This window comes from Urocampus carinirostris, chromosome 7 (assembly GCF_059441175.1).
Source record: "Urocampus carinirostris isolate Australia breed hairy pipefish chromosome 7, RoL_Ucar_1.0, whole genome shotgun sequence".
In the NCBI taxonomy this organism is placed as follows: Eukaryota; Metazoa; Chordata; class Actinopteri; order Syngnathiformes; family Syngnathidae; genus Urocampus; species Urocampus carinirostris.
The window spans coordinates 11,835,375-11,850,495 of NC_142355.1; the positions used below are offsets into that span (position 1 = coordinate 11,835,375).

At 40.0% G+C, this 15,121-nt stretch overlaps 1 protein-coding gene across 3 annotated transcripts in view; it reads left to right on the forward strand.

The window, feature by feature from the left end:
- The window catches only part of ckap5 (cytoskeleton associated protein 5), a 42,548-nt gene extending 30,586 nt beyond the window's left edge, over positions 1-11,962 (forward strand). For all 3 annotated transcript variants that reach the window (XM_088339758.1, XM_088339759.1, XM_088339760.1), the window contains 10 exons: positions 847-967; positions 2,498-2,677; positions 4,173-4,360; positions 5,565-5,640; positions 5,724-5,912; positions 7,263-7,400; positions 8,128-8,184; positions 8,271-8,430; positions 8,501-8,619; positions 10,682-11,962. In XM_088339758.1, coding sequence (XP_088195884.1) covers positions 847-967; positions 2,498-2,677; positions 4,173-4,360; positions 5,565-5,640; positions 5,724-5,912; positions 7,263-7,400; positions 8,128-8,184; positions 8,271-8,430; positions 8,501-8,619; positions 10,682-10,948 — 1,495 coding nt within the window. In that variant the 3' untranslated portion in view covers positions 10,949-11,962. The remainder of the gene's footprint in view (positions 1-846; positions 968-2,497; positions 2,678-4,172; positions 4,361-5,564; positions 5,641-5,723; positions 5,913-7,262; positions 7,401-8,127; positions 8,185-8,270; positions 8,431-8,500; positions 8,620-10,681) is intronic.
- The last annotated feature ends 3,159 nt before the right edge of the window (positions 11,963-15,121 follow it).

A 15,121-nucleotide genomic window follows, 5' to 3' on the forward strand; every position in this document is an offset into this window, starting at 1 on the left:
ACCGCTCACTACCATCAGCTCGGCGAAGTTTGCATATGCGCCTCCCACCATCAGGCACCTGATTCTGCACCCTTGTGTATACCTGTAGAGTACCTATATTCAGCAACTAGTTAGTTTTGATTGCATCTCTTTATTTACATTCCAATATATCTACCTCTTGTGACCTTAGCCATGAGTTCTGAAAAGGTAAACGGTAAGGTGTGTGAGAAAAAAAAAGATTTATATAAGTGGAACCAAGAAAGAAATAATGAAAAAACACGAGCACAGCTTGTGCGTAAGTGACCAAATCAAGGAGTACGATTGTTGTGCTTCACGATTAAGCTAGGAGTGCAGATCACAAATCCACGGAAGATTTTATGCATTTCTTCGCTGCAATGATTTCTGATTGAAGTTATATTCCTGTTGCAAAAAAAGGAGAAGATTAGAATGAACCAGAGAAGCTGGCGTCTACAAAGAGGTTTGGAGAGGTGTGGGCTAAGTGGGAGAACAATTCTACTTTCGTTGAAGACATTCAGATAAAGTGGCATCTGGTCGTGTGACAGCTCTCTTTAATGACACTTGCCCTTTGTTATGGTGACCCGTGTCCCTACATGATAATCCGGAACATAAGTTTTTTACCGATTTAGAGTTCAATTTGATCCTTTCGGCGGATCGGAAACCGGTCAATTAGTTTTAAATTATTCCTTCTGTGGAAAATTTGCTTGTTACACAAGCAATTTCAAATACTAGCACAATCCTGGAACGAATTAAGCTCATATGCGGCGGTACCACTGTATGTACACATCACCTTTTTTGCACATGTAACGAAATGTTCACTTAAACACTGCTGTTGATTTATTTCTCAAGGATGCGTACCATTTCTCCTCACTTTGATGACCTCCATAACAGCACTGCTTCCACTATCAACTTTGTCATCTCTCAGGTGGCCAGCGGGGACATTAGCACCAGCATACAGGCACTTGCACAGGTAACTGTCACTGCCTGCTTTTTAATGTGTGGACTGCAGAAAATTTCACGGATTTTAGTTGAAATTGAGTCTGATTTTGCCCAAATTATTCAGATAAGTTTTTTTGTTTTTTTTTGGGGCCAAGGCACATTTCTTTCATTTAAAAAAAAAACCATGCAGGACACTACCAGCTGAAAAATGTAGGGAAAAAGCTCATTTTAACAGTATAAATGCTTTTTAACTTTGAATTTGACGTTAGAATTATAACGTATTGAATAGGATTCAAACACAAATAATAAAGTATTTCATATTCATTCTCATTCACCGTGAAACCTGGGGCTTGTTTGGATGGACACAAATATTCTGGCTGGAATCAATGACTCACACGAAGCTCTTCTTCCACAGCTCTTTTTCTCACTCATTCGCTTGTCTCCAAGCACAAAGCATTAGTTACCTGCTGCTGCCGCTTATTGTATGGAAGAGTACTTCATAATTACTCTGCCAGGTGCTATAGCGTATAATTTCCCACGGCACATCTGACAATATCTCACCAGTGTGCCATGGCACAGCAGTTGAAAAAAATACTGTTGTCATTTATTCTGAATATGCGTTACAAGTACTGCAAGGCTTCCTGGTTATCTTTTAAACAGTTTATCAAAATAAAAACATATAAAATGAGGAAGCTACGTAAACCAGAAAAAAAAAGGAAGAGAAAACAAAATACATATTCAGAAAGAAGTGAGCAGAAGCGTAATGCATAACAGGAGCAAAACGGGAGATTGAACAGCACTTAATTCAAAATTTACAAAATACTCACGATATTTCAGCATCTTGACATTTAGCAAAGGTGAATCACACTTCCTAGCATACTTTGGTTTAATGTTGACAGTTTAGTAAAAAGCCAAAGTAAGAAAAGACATCAATAGATTTTGAATTTGCAAGAACGGGTGAGGGAGCCCAAACCTCAGAAAATAAATTCCCTCTTGTTCGAAAAGCCTTCCTCCGAGCCTTTTTTTATTAAATCTCCTTGGTTTCAAAGACTGATTTGCCCTGAAAGGTGTAGCAATCGAAGAACAGCAACGCGATTGGCTGATAGTTAGAATGATACAAATGGTGCGTAATATTCAAAACAACGAACAACAGTGAGGTGTAATCGTCGAAACAACAAACTAGTATGCTATGCAATATCCTTTGCAAATGTCCAATATCAACATCGAATAAACTTAATACCTTACACAGTAAATAGATGACTGTTATACTTTGGTTATTTTACAAGGACATTTTATGCTGAAGAATAATGAGCAACCCTTCACTTTTTTGCAGTAAGTAGCAAAATTATTGTGTTGGTGCAAAAAAGACAAGTGAACAAATAACAAAAAAAATCTCTTTTTTAGCTACTTTTTATTTTTGCTATGAAGTTGAACTGTTTGGATTGTGGTTTTCTCTTTTAATCTAAATTTGTTTCCACCCACTTATCTTTTGAAAATTGAGAAACGATTATATCAATGTAAGATGTATATTTTATAATGAAAATGTGTTTTGTCATCGCAGATTGATGAAGTATTGCGTCAGGAGAACAAGGCAGAGGTCATGTCAGGGCACATTGACCAGTTCCTCATTGCCACTATTATGCAGCTGCGGCTCATCGATAATACCCACTTGGCAGATGACAGGCTGGACAAAAAGCTGATATGTAAATTATATAGTTGCATCCTCGGCAACATGATAACTGTAAGTATCACCATCCCCATGAATTCTATTTCCGTCCTCAAACACTGTATAGTCCATTCACGCATGTATAGTTTGAGATGCATGAATAAAAGTTCACCTGTGACCCGAGGAGGTGTATAAACATCGTTAGCTCCAGAGGTTCATTTCCCTTTTTCTTGCATGGCGATTGCATACTGCTGTATTATGCATGGAGAAATTGTACCATTCTTTATTTGTTAAGGTTCCAAGAGGGCTCAAAAGCAAAACAGAAGCGCTCCCGCCTGCACACGAGATTGTTTTAAAACTAAAGCCCAGTATTACTAGTCCAACTTCAGGACACAGTTACTCATCCTACTTGGCTACTAAGTTGCGGCCCAAATTGAGAAAAACAAAATTTCAAATTTATTGGATGAAAGAATGTACGTATGAGAGATATATTTGCCTTTATAAAAAAAATAAAAATAAACAAAACAAACTACTTCAAGTAATATTCCCTTTTAAAGGGACAGTGTTTTTTTAAGCGCCTCCTAGTGGTAAAGAAAACACCATGTTTTCAAATACTTAGCAAAAAAAGATGCAATACATACAGATACTTATTTTAAAATACACATTAGTTTAGAAATTTGCTAAAAAAAAAAACCTAATCAGTCTTTTTCTGTGGTGTAAAATGGTGCGTGTCAACTTGCATTTGCAGGGCATTATCACCATCTACTTATATTTTTAGCTTTATTTTGCCCATTAACAAGCCCGCGACCTGCATTTGGGTCTCAAGCCACCAATTGAGAACCACTGCACTAGACCATCAGTTATCTAGATAACAAACGAAAAGGCATTTGGTATTGTCATTATCACACTATATTCATTCATCGCACTAGACACGATTGTTGGAGAAAAGAGAAAACAAAAATTTGTCCTGAAAGACCTTGATAAATGATAAAGAAAAAAAGCATGAGAAGGGTTATAACTCTTATGTGTATCTGTTGATAATTCGGACTTTGAAGGACATAAAATGAATATATTGTAAATTTGGTGTTGGTATTGTGCTGGGTTAATCAGTCAAGTCAAGTAATGTTTATTTGTATAGCCCTTAATCAGAATTTCTAAAGGCTGCAGAGACCACAGATTATTGCAAACCACTATTATTCCACCACTCCCTGATCTAAAACCTACAAGAGGGCAAGGAAAAACTCGACCTCAAAATGAGGAAAATGAAGAAAACTTGGGAATCAGGGTTTGTCACTTGCAATGCTTAGTTTGAGCTGAGAAAAAATGAATCGAATCAAAGTTTTATACAGATTTCTAATAAAAAAAAGGGGTGCACGATATACACAAAGAAATACACCCTATTAGGTCGTCCAGGGGTCACAGGTGACTGTTCTGATATACAAACTGCACATGCTTGAAAAAAGTATTCAGAGCTTAAAGCGCACTGCCTGTTGTGGTCGTCCGAGACTCATTGAACAGTAATTACATCAAAACTTGATGCATCCTCGATCTCCTTTTTCCTTTTCCTCAGTTGTTCTTCTTGGAATCCTTGGCGAGGGAAGCGTCCATGGGTGTATTAAAAGATCTGATGCACGGCCTGTTTACATTGATGCTGGACAGCAGGGTGAACGACATTGAGGAGGGCCAGCAGGTCATCAGATCTGTAAACCTGCTAAGTGTCAAAGTGTTGGAGAAGTCCGATCAGACCAACATTATTAGGTAATTCTAAAGCAATATTTTCCGCACTATAAGGCACGTCCCCCAAAATAGTCTATTTTTTGTATTTTTTATATGTAAGGCACACTGGACTACTATAAGGTGCATGCAATTAAAGCTAATGAAAGAGCTAGGGTTGCATAAACAATAAATACATTTAAATTACATTAATTTATTTCACAGACTAAATTAGCATTAAAACATGGGCCTGAGAAATTCTTGTTGTTTTCCAAGTGAAGTGCCTTTGTGACACCTCAAATATCTAAATGATTTCCATACAAACAAATGCAAAAAAAAAACACTGAAGTAACAGTTCTGCTAAAGATCCATCCTTTCACCAAAAGCTGTTTTCCTCGGTTTTCTGCAAACGGGTGTTTTCGAGAAACTTGGCAATGTTCAACTGTTGTTTAATAATTAATAATAAAAGACAAAAAATTCTAATGAAGGATAAGGGTTCAAGCTTTTGTGATGACCTAAACCAGGTGTGTCCTGATAAATTAACTGTCGGTTAAAGGTTTGCATGCTTAGTGTTCAGCGTCGCGACATTGTAGCTCACCTTTGTAGCATTTTTCATTTGACTCACTGGCTCTTGTGAAAAAGCCCTGCTGTGCCGATGAAACCACCTCCAGTTGCTTTACCTTTTCACAGCGGTCGTTTCCAGTAAGCGTTCTGTAATCCGCATGTTTTGACTAGTAGTGCCTCTTAATATTATTCTCTTTGAAAACAGTCTTGGCAAATTAGGCATACACTGTTGTTTGAGATTTCTGTTAAAATACTTCAATTTCCACTTGCCCTGGAAGCAGCGGCCCTCTATGTCAACTTTTTTTTCTTTTCTTTTCTTTTTTAAACGTTGCCAAGTCGGAAATGGGTGGGGCTAAAATGATCACAGAAAGCCAAGAGCAATTTGGCCAAAGGGCTAATATATATATTTTTGCGGGTAAAAAATATATATTTTTTACAGCGGTCAACATTACTGGTGGGCCAAATATGAGGAATTCTATGAGAATTTGATCATTAGCCCTAACCGGCCCCCAGGCTGGACTTTGGACATGCCTGCCCTAATCCCATATAGCTACAGAACAACATTTTCAAAATAAAAAAAACTTCCCATTCGAGAAAAACATCTGGCATTAAAATGAGTCACCGAAGTTAAATAAATGTGATGGATTGAATACTTTTTTTTTTTTTGCATTTGGTCTTTCTGCAGTGCCCTACTTGTAATGTTTCAAGACACTCTGGTCTCAGTAGCCGGATCGTCGAAGTTCTCCGAATTTGTGATGAAGGCAAGTCTCCCATAATGACACGAGCCTTCAAGTAGCGAAAAGTGGAAGTGTCGATGTTAACGTGATGCGTGTCGTTTCCTCAGTGCTTGTGGAGGCTCACCCGCCGCCTCCCTGAGACTATCAACAACATCAACCTTGATCGCATTTTATTGGACATCCACAACATCATGAAGGTTTTCCCCAAAGAAAAACTGAAGCAGCTCAAGAGTGACCTTCCACGTCGAACCCTTAAGACTCTGTTACACACTCTTTGCAAGCTTACTGGACCTGAGGTCAGCCATTAGAATCCCTCTTCTTATGCTTTCTTTTCCTTTTTTCCAACTGCTCTGTTAAAATTTGTGGCAATGGCATTAATCATCAATACTGATATCCATTAACAGTGAAAGAGCAATACTGTAGCATTGTCCTATGAAGCGTCATCGCCCCTTACACAAGGCAGGTGCATCCTACACTTAAAAGGGGCACTATGAAATGTGTATTAGTGCAAGGATTATATATCAATTATGGGCCATGCGAAAAAATGTAGGTGCCGTTTCCCAGTGGTAATTTGTAATGAGAAAGATTCGTTTATATTAAAATGCAAGGTAGATGTTACGGCCCTTTTTACTCAACACCTACATGGGGGAGAGATTTGTCTCCAAAACAAATATTCGCGATCTGAAAATATGTGTTAATACATACACGATTAAAAATGGCATCTATAAATTGCAGATATATTTGTGGTTTAATAGAGAAATTGGAAAATTGCCTTTCAGAGGTTTTATAAAAAAATCTTAAATAAAGCCATGAAAAAGGTATACATGCCTTGAAAAAAGTCTATTGATAATCAAAACCTGCGAAATAGAGACATTTATTTATTAGATATCAGTAACATAATATATACGACTGTAACAAAATAACAACTATAGATCTACAAATATAAACACAACACAGATTTGGAGTTGAATGAATGGTCTTTAGTGTAAGAAAGCGATGTACAGTATACAGCAGCCGTCTAGCTGCACACTAGTATTGTGGATCCTCCTGCTGAGTCAGGTCTCCGTAACGATTGAAATACAAGTGTCCCAAATTCGTGGTTTTCCACGGGATTTAGCTCCAGGTCATCTGTTTCATGGTTAATGGATCTGGTGTTGAGATACAGGTTTGACAGGGGTAGCTCGTGAGAGTTGCTACGTAACCTAGCAGTAGGCCAGGCCTGCAGCGTTGCGATTCTTATCCCCCGACACTGCCTTAGTTTCTTACCGGACTCAACATTTCTTTGCGCTCTTTTGTCTTTCCTCAGAGTCTGATTTAGTTGATAAGTTTATTTTTAATGTTACGAGCCGCTAAAATGCTTGCATTCGCCGTACTTGGCAATCTGTTATTAGGTGTACCCATTGACTTGTGCGCCCACCCCACTCTCAGGCTGGTGTATCCAGTCAGTCAATCACAGTAACACCCAGCCAACACACACACAAAGCCCTCGGCAACTTGCCCACGTAATAGCATCTGCTGTGTGTTGTTAGCTGCAGAATACAATGCATTGCATGATGAAACCGCGATGCGACAAAGGATTACTGTATGGAATTGTTTTCTTTGGTGAGTCTGTTTATCAAACGTACTTGTCTATTCTTTATCGGCAGATATTGGACCACCTCTCAATGATCGACAACCGGAATGAGTCTGAACTGGAGACTTATTTGAGGCGCTGCGTCAAGCAACCAGATAACCTTTTTGGTAGCAAGAGTGACCGGGGTAACGAGAAAGGGAATCCACTTGTGGTAAGTAACACTCAGGGTCTCTACGAGTGCTTGTAATCCTTCAAAATGCTTGAATTATGATGTTATGTTTTCCAGGATTTAAAAAGTGCTTGTGGTTGAAGTGCTTTTAAATGCTTGAAATTGTTGCCACGTTTCTTAACAAGTCTCCTTCAAAATGACGCAGACTGCTCTTTGGTGGCTTTGCTTTGCCATTGTTCTTCTTCCCTTATGGTTGGCTTTAGTTTGAATGGTATTGTCCTATGACTTATCCACTTCCCCTAGGGCCCAAATGGACAGATGCATGCTTCACCTTAATATAGCAGAATTAAATATATTAGTGCAAGAATTACGGAACAATTAGTTTTTTTGGGCCATGTAAAAAAATGAAGGTATTATTTACCAGTGGTAAATATTAATGTGAAGACTTTCCTTTAACTGAAAATGTAAGCGACATAATTCATTTTTACCCAACAATTATATGGCGAGAGATTTTGTCTCAAAAACATGTAATTGCTATTCACGCAAGATCTAAAAATCGTATTTCTTGTTAAATGCCCGGGCAAGATTAAAAATCACATATGAAAATTTGAAGATATATTTGTGGCCCTGCAAAAATCTGATTCACACTGGATGTTTTTTCTTTTAATGTTACTGGAGAATTGTCTTTGAAAATTCTTAAAAAGTGCTTGAATTTGGCCATATCAAAGGTTTACGAACCCTGTTAAAAGGATTCATTTTTTGTTTCCAGAAAGACGTTCTGATGGAAATCTTCAAGAAAATTGGTTCAAGGGAAAACACTCAAGAGGTCAGTTGGACGAGTGAGGCAGTTTTCCGGCTTGAAATATTGATTGGGCATGCCCATTTGAAGAATGATTTCCTCAATGTCCCCAGGGATTGAACGAGCTGTACGAGTACAAACAGAAGTGCACCGATTTGGACCTCGAGCCCTTCCTCAAAACCTCGACCCCGTTCTTCCAGAGTTACATAGAGCGGGGACTTCGGATGATCGAGTCGGATCGAGAGGGCAAAGCTCGGATACAAAACCCAGCAGGTAACAAATTCAACAGTCCCTCCCGAGCTCTCTGCGTGACGCTAACGTGTGGTCTTGCGTGATTGTGCAGTGATCGCTCAACACGCCGCCGACAACGGCCTGAGTAGCAACGACGAAGCACTGAAGCCGGCCGCCTACTACGAAAGACTCAAGATCCTTCGCCAGAGACAAGGCCTGGAAAACATTAAGGTGAGTTTCTCAAGGGAAGACGCTTTTAGATCTCCCCTGTTTTCTACCGGATTTTCTATCCATCTGTCTACCTTGGTCATATCCCTCAAGAGGGGTTACCAACAGCAAGTCAAACACATGCAATAACAAACAAAATAAAAAGGGGAAGAATAACGAAACGCACACAAACATTTTTGGACCATGGCCAACCCAAATGCCCAAACACACAAACAAGTTAGGCACCTCGGCACCCAAGTTGTTCATGCTTTCGTCCCTCCAGATGAAACGGAACACAAGAAAGCGGCCATGTCTCCCGGTCAGGGTGACACAACACACTTTTCTGCAACAGCAGGGCCCAACAGCTTTCACTGGTTTACCCCTGCTGCATCATACAGGTCCCCTGCCCATCCCTTAGAACACGTCCAAACATCCCATTATCCTTTAACACCTCTCCACTCATTCCTATCACCTGTGGTGAGGTGGCCTCTCCTTGTGAGAGGTAAGAGAATTCTCCCACCGTGGTCTTCTGCGTGTCGTAAAAGGCGACTAAAGTGGAGGGAGCGAGGGGATTGGGGGTCCTCTCCTCTCTATCTCTACTCCCTAAGAATCAGCAAGGCAAAGAAAGGTGGGCGGGAGACCGAAGGGTCTCGCAAACCCTAGTTGTAGGGTCACTAAATGTGAGAGGATGTGGAAGCAAAGCGACCGAGTGGAAGTAAGGGGAGATCGGAAGTATGATGACTACCGGATTTTAAGGCTGGTAAATGATCTTTTACAAAAAAATGGATCCCAAGTTGCATCACGCATGTTTATTTTCAGCTCTGATTTGAAATACGCCACGTAAATATGCATACATATTTGTTGGGGAATTTCATTGGCTAACCAATGTATCAAGCATTATCATACTGGCTGATGATAATTGGAGCCAAATTTACCTTACTCTTACTGTTTCAATACCTGTTGCACCTATTGTGGTAAGAGACTTTTCAACTAATCCATTATTCCAAAAATGTGCTAACAGATTTCCAAAAAGGCATAAAAGGTCAAGTTCCTGGGCAATTTTGGGATTTTTGTGTGTGCCTTTTTATATTACAAAAATTACAGTAAAAACATTCTGCATTGAATTTGATCTAGGATTGCTGTGTGCCATTAGAGCATCATTTACATCAAGACGCGAAAGCATTTTTGTTTGGCATTTCCCTTTTTTTGCCAGGATCATCCACCTTTTGAGTTACATACTTGATTGCTTGTAAAATACTGTGATCCTGGCCTAACTTGTTCGGGCCTGAGAGAGAAGAATGTTTTTGGAAAAACTGCTGAGTTAGCAAAACTAAAAATGTAGAGTCTGATTTTTTTTTGGGGGGGGGGGTAAGCTTTCACATCTGGGGTAACCTTTTTGCCCTGTAAAGTATGGTGTTGATATTTAATGTGGTCCTGGCCTGGGAGTGTGAAATACTTTCTGGAAAAAAATTCTGAATCAACATAACCTTAAAGTGTGGTATCAGTTTTTTGCCATTTTCACCTCTATAGAGACATACCTAATTGGTTGTGAAAGATTGTGATTCTGGCCTGGGAGGCTAGTTTGCAGAGTCTGCAAAATCGAAAAAAGGTCAAGAAGTCATGTTTATTTGTATAGCTCTTAATCACAGAAGGTCTCAGAGGCTTTACAGACTATTACCCCATCCCCTGATCTAAAGCTTTTTTGGGATATTTTTCACGTCTGGGGTAACTTACCCGGTTTCCTGTTGAAGATGATGGTGTTGATATTCAATATTGTTCTCACCTGGGAGAGTGGAATGTCTTTCTGGGAAAAAATGTTGAGTCAACCAAACCAGAAGTGGAGAATCTGCTTTTTTGGCATTTTTCACATCTAGGGTAATCTACCGGGCTGCCTGTAAAAAATGGTGGTCAAATCTAAACTCCCCCTTTCTCTGTTGGACTGTGGCACAAACACAATCCGATATAAATACTCTGTGATGCCAAACAATATCACTATCCTGTTTTTGATAATCTTTTCAGTAAATAGAAACAAAAATCCAGTGCTTGCTTTTTCACTTTTTACGTTCTACGTGCGTCTGTCTTCCAGGCCATCGGTAGCGGTGACGACGAACCGAAACAGCGAGCCCCCAACTCGTCCCTGCTGTTGTCCAAGCCTTCGGTGGCCTCCTCCACCGACATGCTGCAGAGCAAACTGTCGCAGCTCAAAGAGTCACGGGAACTCTACCAACAGGATCGCAGTGCCCAGCCCCGCTCGGCGTCGAGCGCGCACATCCGATCCTCCTCGCCCGCTGCCAACGTGGGCGACCTGAAGGAACGTCTGGAGCGCATCAAGAAGTCCAACAACCGAGAGTAAGAACTCTCTGGTTTCGTCATCTGTTGGTGCCATTTGGCGTCCTTTTCCCCGTTATCTTCCTGGTCTCATTCGCAGACCTTGTAAAACATTTGGTATTTTAACCTCATGTTCCCGTTTATTAAAATGTCTTCGTTATCAGGTAAATAATTCGGGGGGTTTCTCCATTGAGTTTGGTTGTATGCAGACTAATGCACACGACACGGGCCTTTTCCAAAATGTTTTTATTTTCATCCTTGAATCGTTGTCAGCCAAATATTGGTGTCATAAGGCTGCTTTAGCACTGCTTTTACTGGGCATGACTCGGTCTGCTCTATTGTGTCGCCAGTTCCAAATGTAAGTGTCGAAGTCGATTGTGCTGTGCTTGGACTTGATATGGAACGATGTGAAAATGTCGTCTCCCCATTATCAGTATTAAGATCCATTATTCTGTACCACACTCTGTGTTTGAAGATGTTCTGTAGCTGTATAACCAGATCTCGGTCAACGATGGCTAACATTGGCAGTATCTGAGTTGTCTTTTCGATGAGTTGCAAACTTCATCAGAAAAACCTGCTCTTCAGGGATATATTCTCCCAGTTTCCTGTATGCACAGGAGCACAGAATTTGTATGGTTTTCTCTGTTGAGCAACTTTCGTCATTTACGCCAAACATCTAATCCGCTTTTTGTCACTTGCTCAGCTCTCTCGTTAGCATAAAAACGCCGTGCACAACTAAGCACGTTAACGATGATAATTTAGTCTTGAAATTTGAATGTTTAGCAAGCTAATGTGTACAGTCTCCTTCATTACGTAGACACGGAGTCCCTGTAAATACTGTTTGTATGTACTAATAATTTGATGTCGTTTAAAAATGCTTGGGAACGGGTCGAGTCCACCGGTGTGACCAAGTGTTTCCAAGCATCTCCTAGTTCTGCGCTTCATGCCACTGAAATTTGCTCCCCAGGTTTGAAAGAGCTTGGCTTTTACATCAGTGATTTTTATTTTGTCGTGTAAATAAAATTGACATTGCATAATATGTTTATCACAAACTGTTTATTTACCCCCATGTGGTCACGTTTCGATGTTTATTTTGGCGGGGATGTTTTACTTATCTTGCCTTTCACGCACATGCAAAGGTGAGGGGAATGACCAGTCATGGTCTGAGGGATCATCTGCACAAACCAGGGCAACCTTGGCAACACCAACTCAGAAATGCAGCAATCTCTGATGGACATGAGGCAGCATACAAGGAGACAACATGGTGTCCGAAAACTGAACTTTACAGCACGAAAAAAATACTCTACTTCAGAAGGGCAAGCACAGACCAGAGTTCCCCTCGTAAATGGAGACGAAAGAGAATCACAACTCCGACGGCCAACGTATCATAAGTTATCTAACGATTAAATTTCAACTTTCTCCCTGCCACGATCCGGGTTCGATTCCTGTCGCATACAATGTTCCAGGCAGCTAAAAGCGCGACACCTATCAGGGCTGGAGGAGCAGTGGCATCAGGTGACATACACCCTAAACCTCTGCACAGCTGCAGGGGGTCACTAAGAGAAGATGCGCTAACCAGCAGGGTTGGGTAAGGGTTACTTTAACTTGATTACTTTCAATTACTTTTGGATTACTCCAATACCAAGTATGCTAATGAAAGACAAAAGAGTCTAAATATGAATAAAATGACTAAATTTTGTGCAGGCTTGGGGAGTAACGGAAAACATGGAACGGCAAAAATGATGTCGGCAAGCTGTTTGGATTTATTTTTATTTTGTTTCTGTCGCATTTTATGTTAGTTTTGTCGGAGATCAAAGCCAGGAGAGGAAGCTTACCACGTGTTGTGAGTCATCATTTGATTCATATTGAGTTTATTTTGTCTTTTTTTAGCATATTTGGTATTGGAGTAATTCGAAAGTAATCAAGTTAAAGTAACCCTACCCAACCCTGCTAACCAGCTAGTGTTCCAGGGCATCTTCAACCTATCCCTGCAGTTGTCCATGGTCCGTGTGTCTTAAGGCACGTCTGTTGTACTGGGATTATAGTGGAAAGCTTAATGATTACTAGCCTGTTGGTTAGACCACTGTAGTGTTTTTTTTCCAATTTATGTTAAATGTCAATTGTCTTGTTCATTGAATTGCCAGCTACTGTTCATATGTATTGACTCAACCACTCACCAGTAGCTTTTCTTACCTAATTTCCTAGTGCCTAATAGCAAGTCAAGTCAAATCATGTTTATTTGTATAGCCCTTAATCACAAAGAGTCTCAAAGGGCTCCACAGACTATTGCAAACCACAGACTATTATGACACCATTACCTGATCTAAAACCTACATGAGGGCAAGTAATACACAGATATTGTCAACATAAAATATGTTATTCATACGCTATAGAGTAGAAGTATGTTTTAAGCTTAGATTTAAACATTTACACTGAGGTCGCAGATTGAATAATAGTACTAGAAATGTTTTGACAGATGGCGAGAGAAGTGCTTTAAATACTTGCTCTCTGATTGAAGAGAGCAGTGTTTCTCAACTGGTAGGTTGGGACCCAAAAGTGGTTCGTGGACTGCTTTTCAGGTGGGTGTGAGCCTAAACATCAAAGGGCATATTATTAAATTTGTTTTGGTTTTACTGGTTATTTTTTTTCTTGCTTCATTTTCAAAATTGGAATATATTGTACTACCGCTGGTTTAAGTTGCACAATCCTTTCATTCAATAAATCTGACAAGTGGGAATGTTTTGCTGCTATGTGTCAAGGTTTGTAATTAGGGTGAGATGATTGTTCCTGAAATCAGACCAGTTGAAAACCACTGTACAGACACTGCCTGACTTATGAACGGACGATCCTTCGTAAGTTGAATTTGTAAGTTTCTTCATTGCTCTATTTTGTATGTTTAAGGCTTGTAGAAGTAACATGTATTGCTTTGTACTAAAATATAAACATTTAATAAAATAATGTGCTCTATAAAGTTAAGTTCAACTTACTTTTGGAAGATGGGCTTATAGAGTTAGGTGACTTCCTCCTCCGTGATAAAAAATTGACCGAAAAAAAAGTGATAGGACCATTTTCTCAATCGCATCACGCTTTCTTATTCCACTTTCATTTCAAAAGAAACTGCTTGCCACTTTACACCAGGGGTGTCAAACTCAATTATACAGAGGGCCAGAATTCAAACCACACCTTTCGTAGCGGGCCGAACAGGATGAATATTTATTGAATACACCAAAACTTGCCTTTAAAAAAACAAACAAAAAAAAAAACTTAAAAAATATGAATTTAAAAGAGTTAGGAATATTCCAGAATAAACAAACTTAAAAATTAAATGAATTAAAAATCGTTGCGCTCCATAAAAATATCTCCTGTCCTGAAAAAAACGGAAATATAAATAAAAATTGTACTTTTCACTTTGGGAATTTGCTTTGGTGAAAAACATCTTCATATTCTTTAACCGTTCAACTTTCCTTATCTTTTCTTTGGATTCAAGTTTTTCAGCTTACTCTGAAGTTTTGTCTTGTAGTGCCGTTTTACATTAAATTCCTTAATTACGGCCACAAAAGCTCCACAAATAAGACACACGGGTTTACCGCCAATGTCAGTTAGCATAATTTTCTCAGCCATTGTGGTTTTTAGCATCCGAGTATAGTTTGGAAGTTATCAGCGTTTCATAGACCCGGGCCATTATAGTAGATGTATATATATAAGGATAGCGCCCGCCCCGAGACTGGGAGGTTGTGGTTCAAGCCTTGGCCGAGTCATACCTAAGACTTAAAACATTGGTACCCGTTGCCTCCCTGCTTGGCGCTCAGCATTAGGGGTTGGAATTGGGGGGTTTGGTCACCTAATGACTCCAACACCTCAGTTGGGTTGAGGGAGGGGGCTGGGAATCCCCTCCTCTAAATCAATATCCCAAAAAGAGTCAGAAATGACTCTAGCCACCTCCCACTAGGGGGATATGGCTATGGTATATATATATATATATATATATAATGGCAGCACGGTGGAGCAGTGGTTAGCGCGAGGGCGGCACAGTTCTAAGGTCTTGGGAACCTCCTGAGTGGGTTCAAATCCTGCTACGGGACTTACTGTGCGGAGTTTGTATGTTAGTGCTTGCGTGGGTTTTCTCCGGGCTCTCCGGTTTCCTCCCACATTCCAAAGACATGCATTTCAGGTGGATTGGCTGGTCCAAATTGTCCCT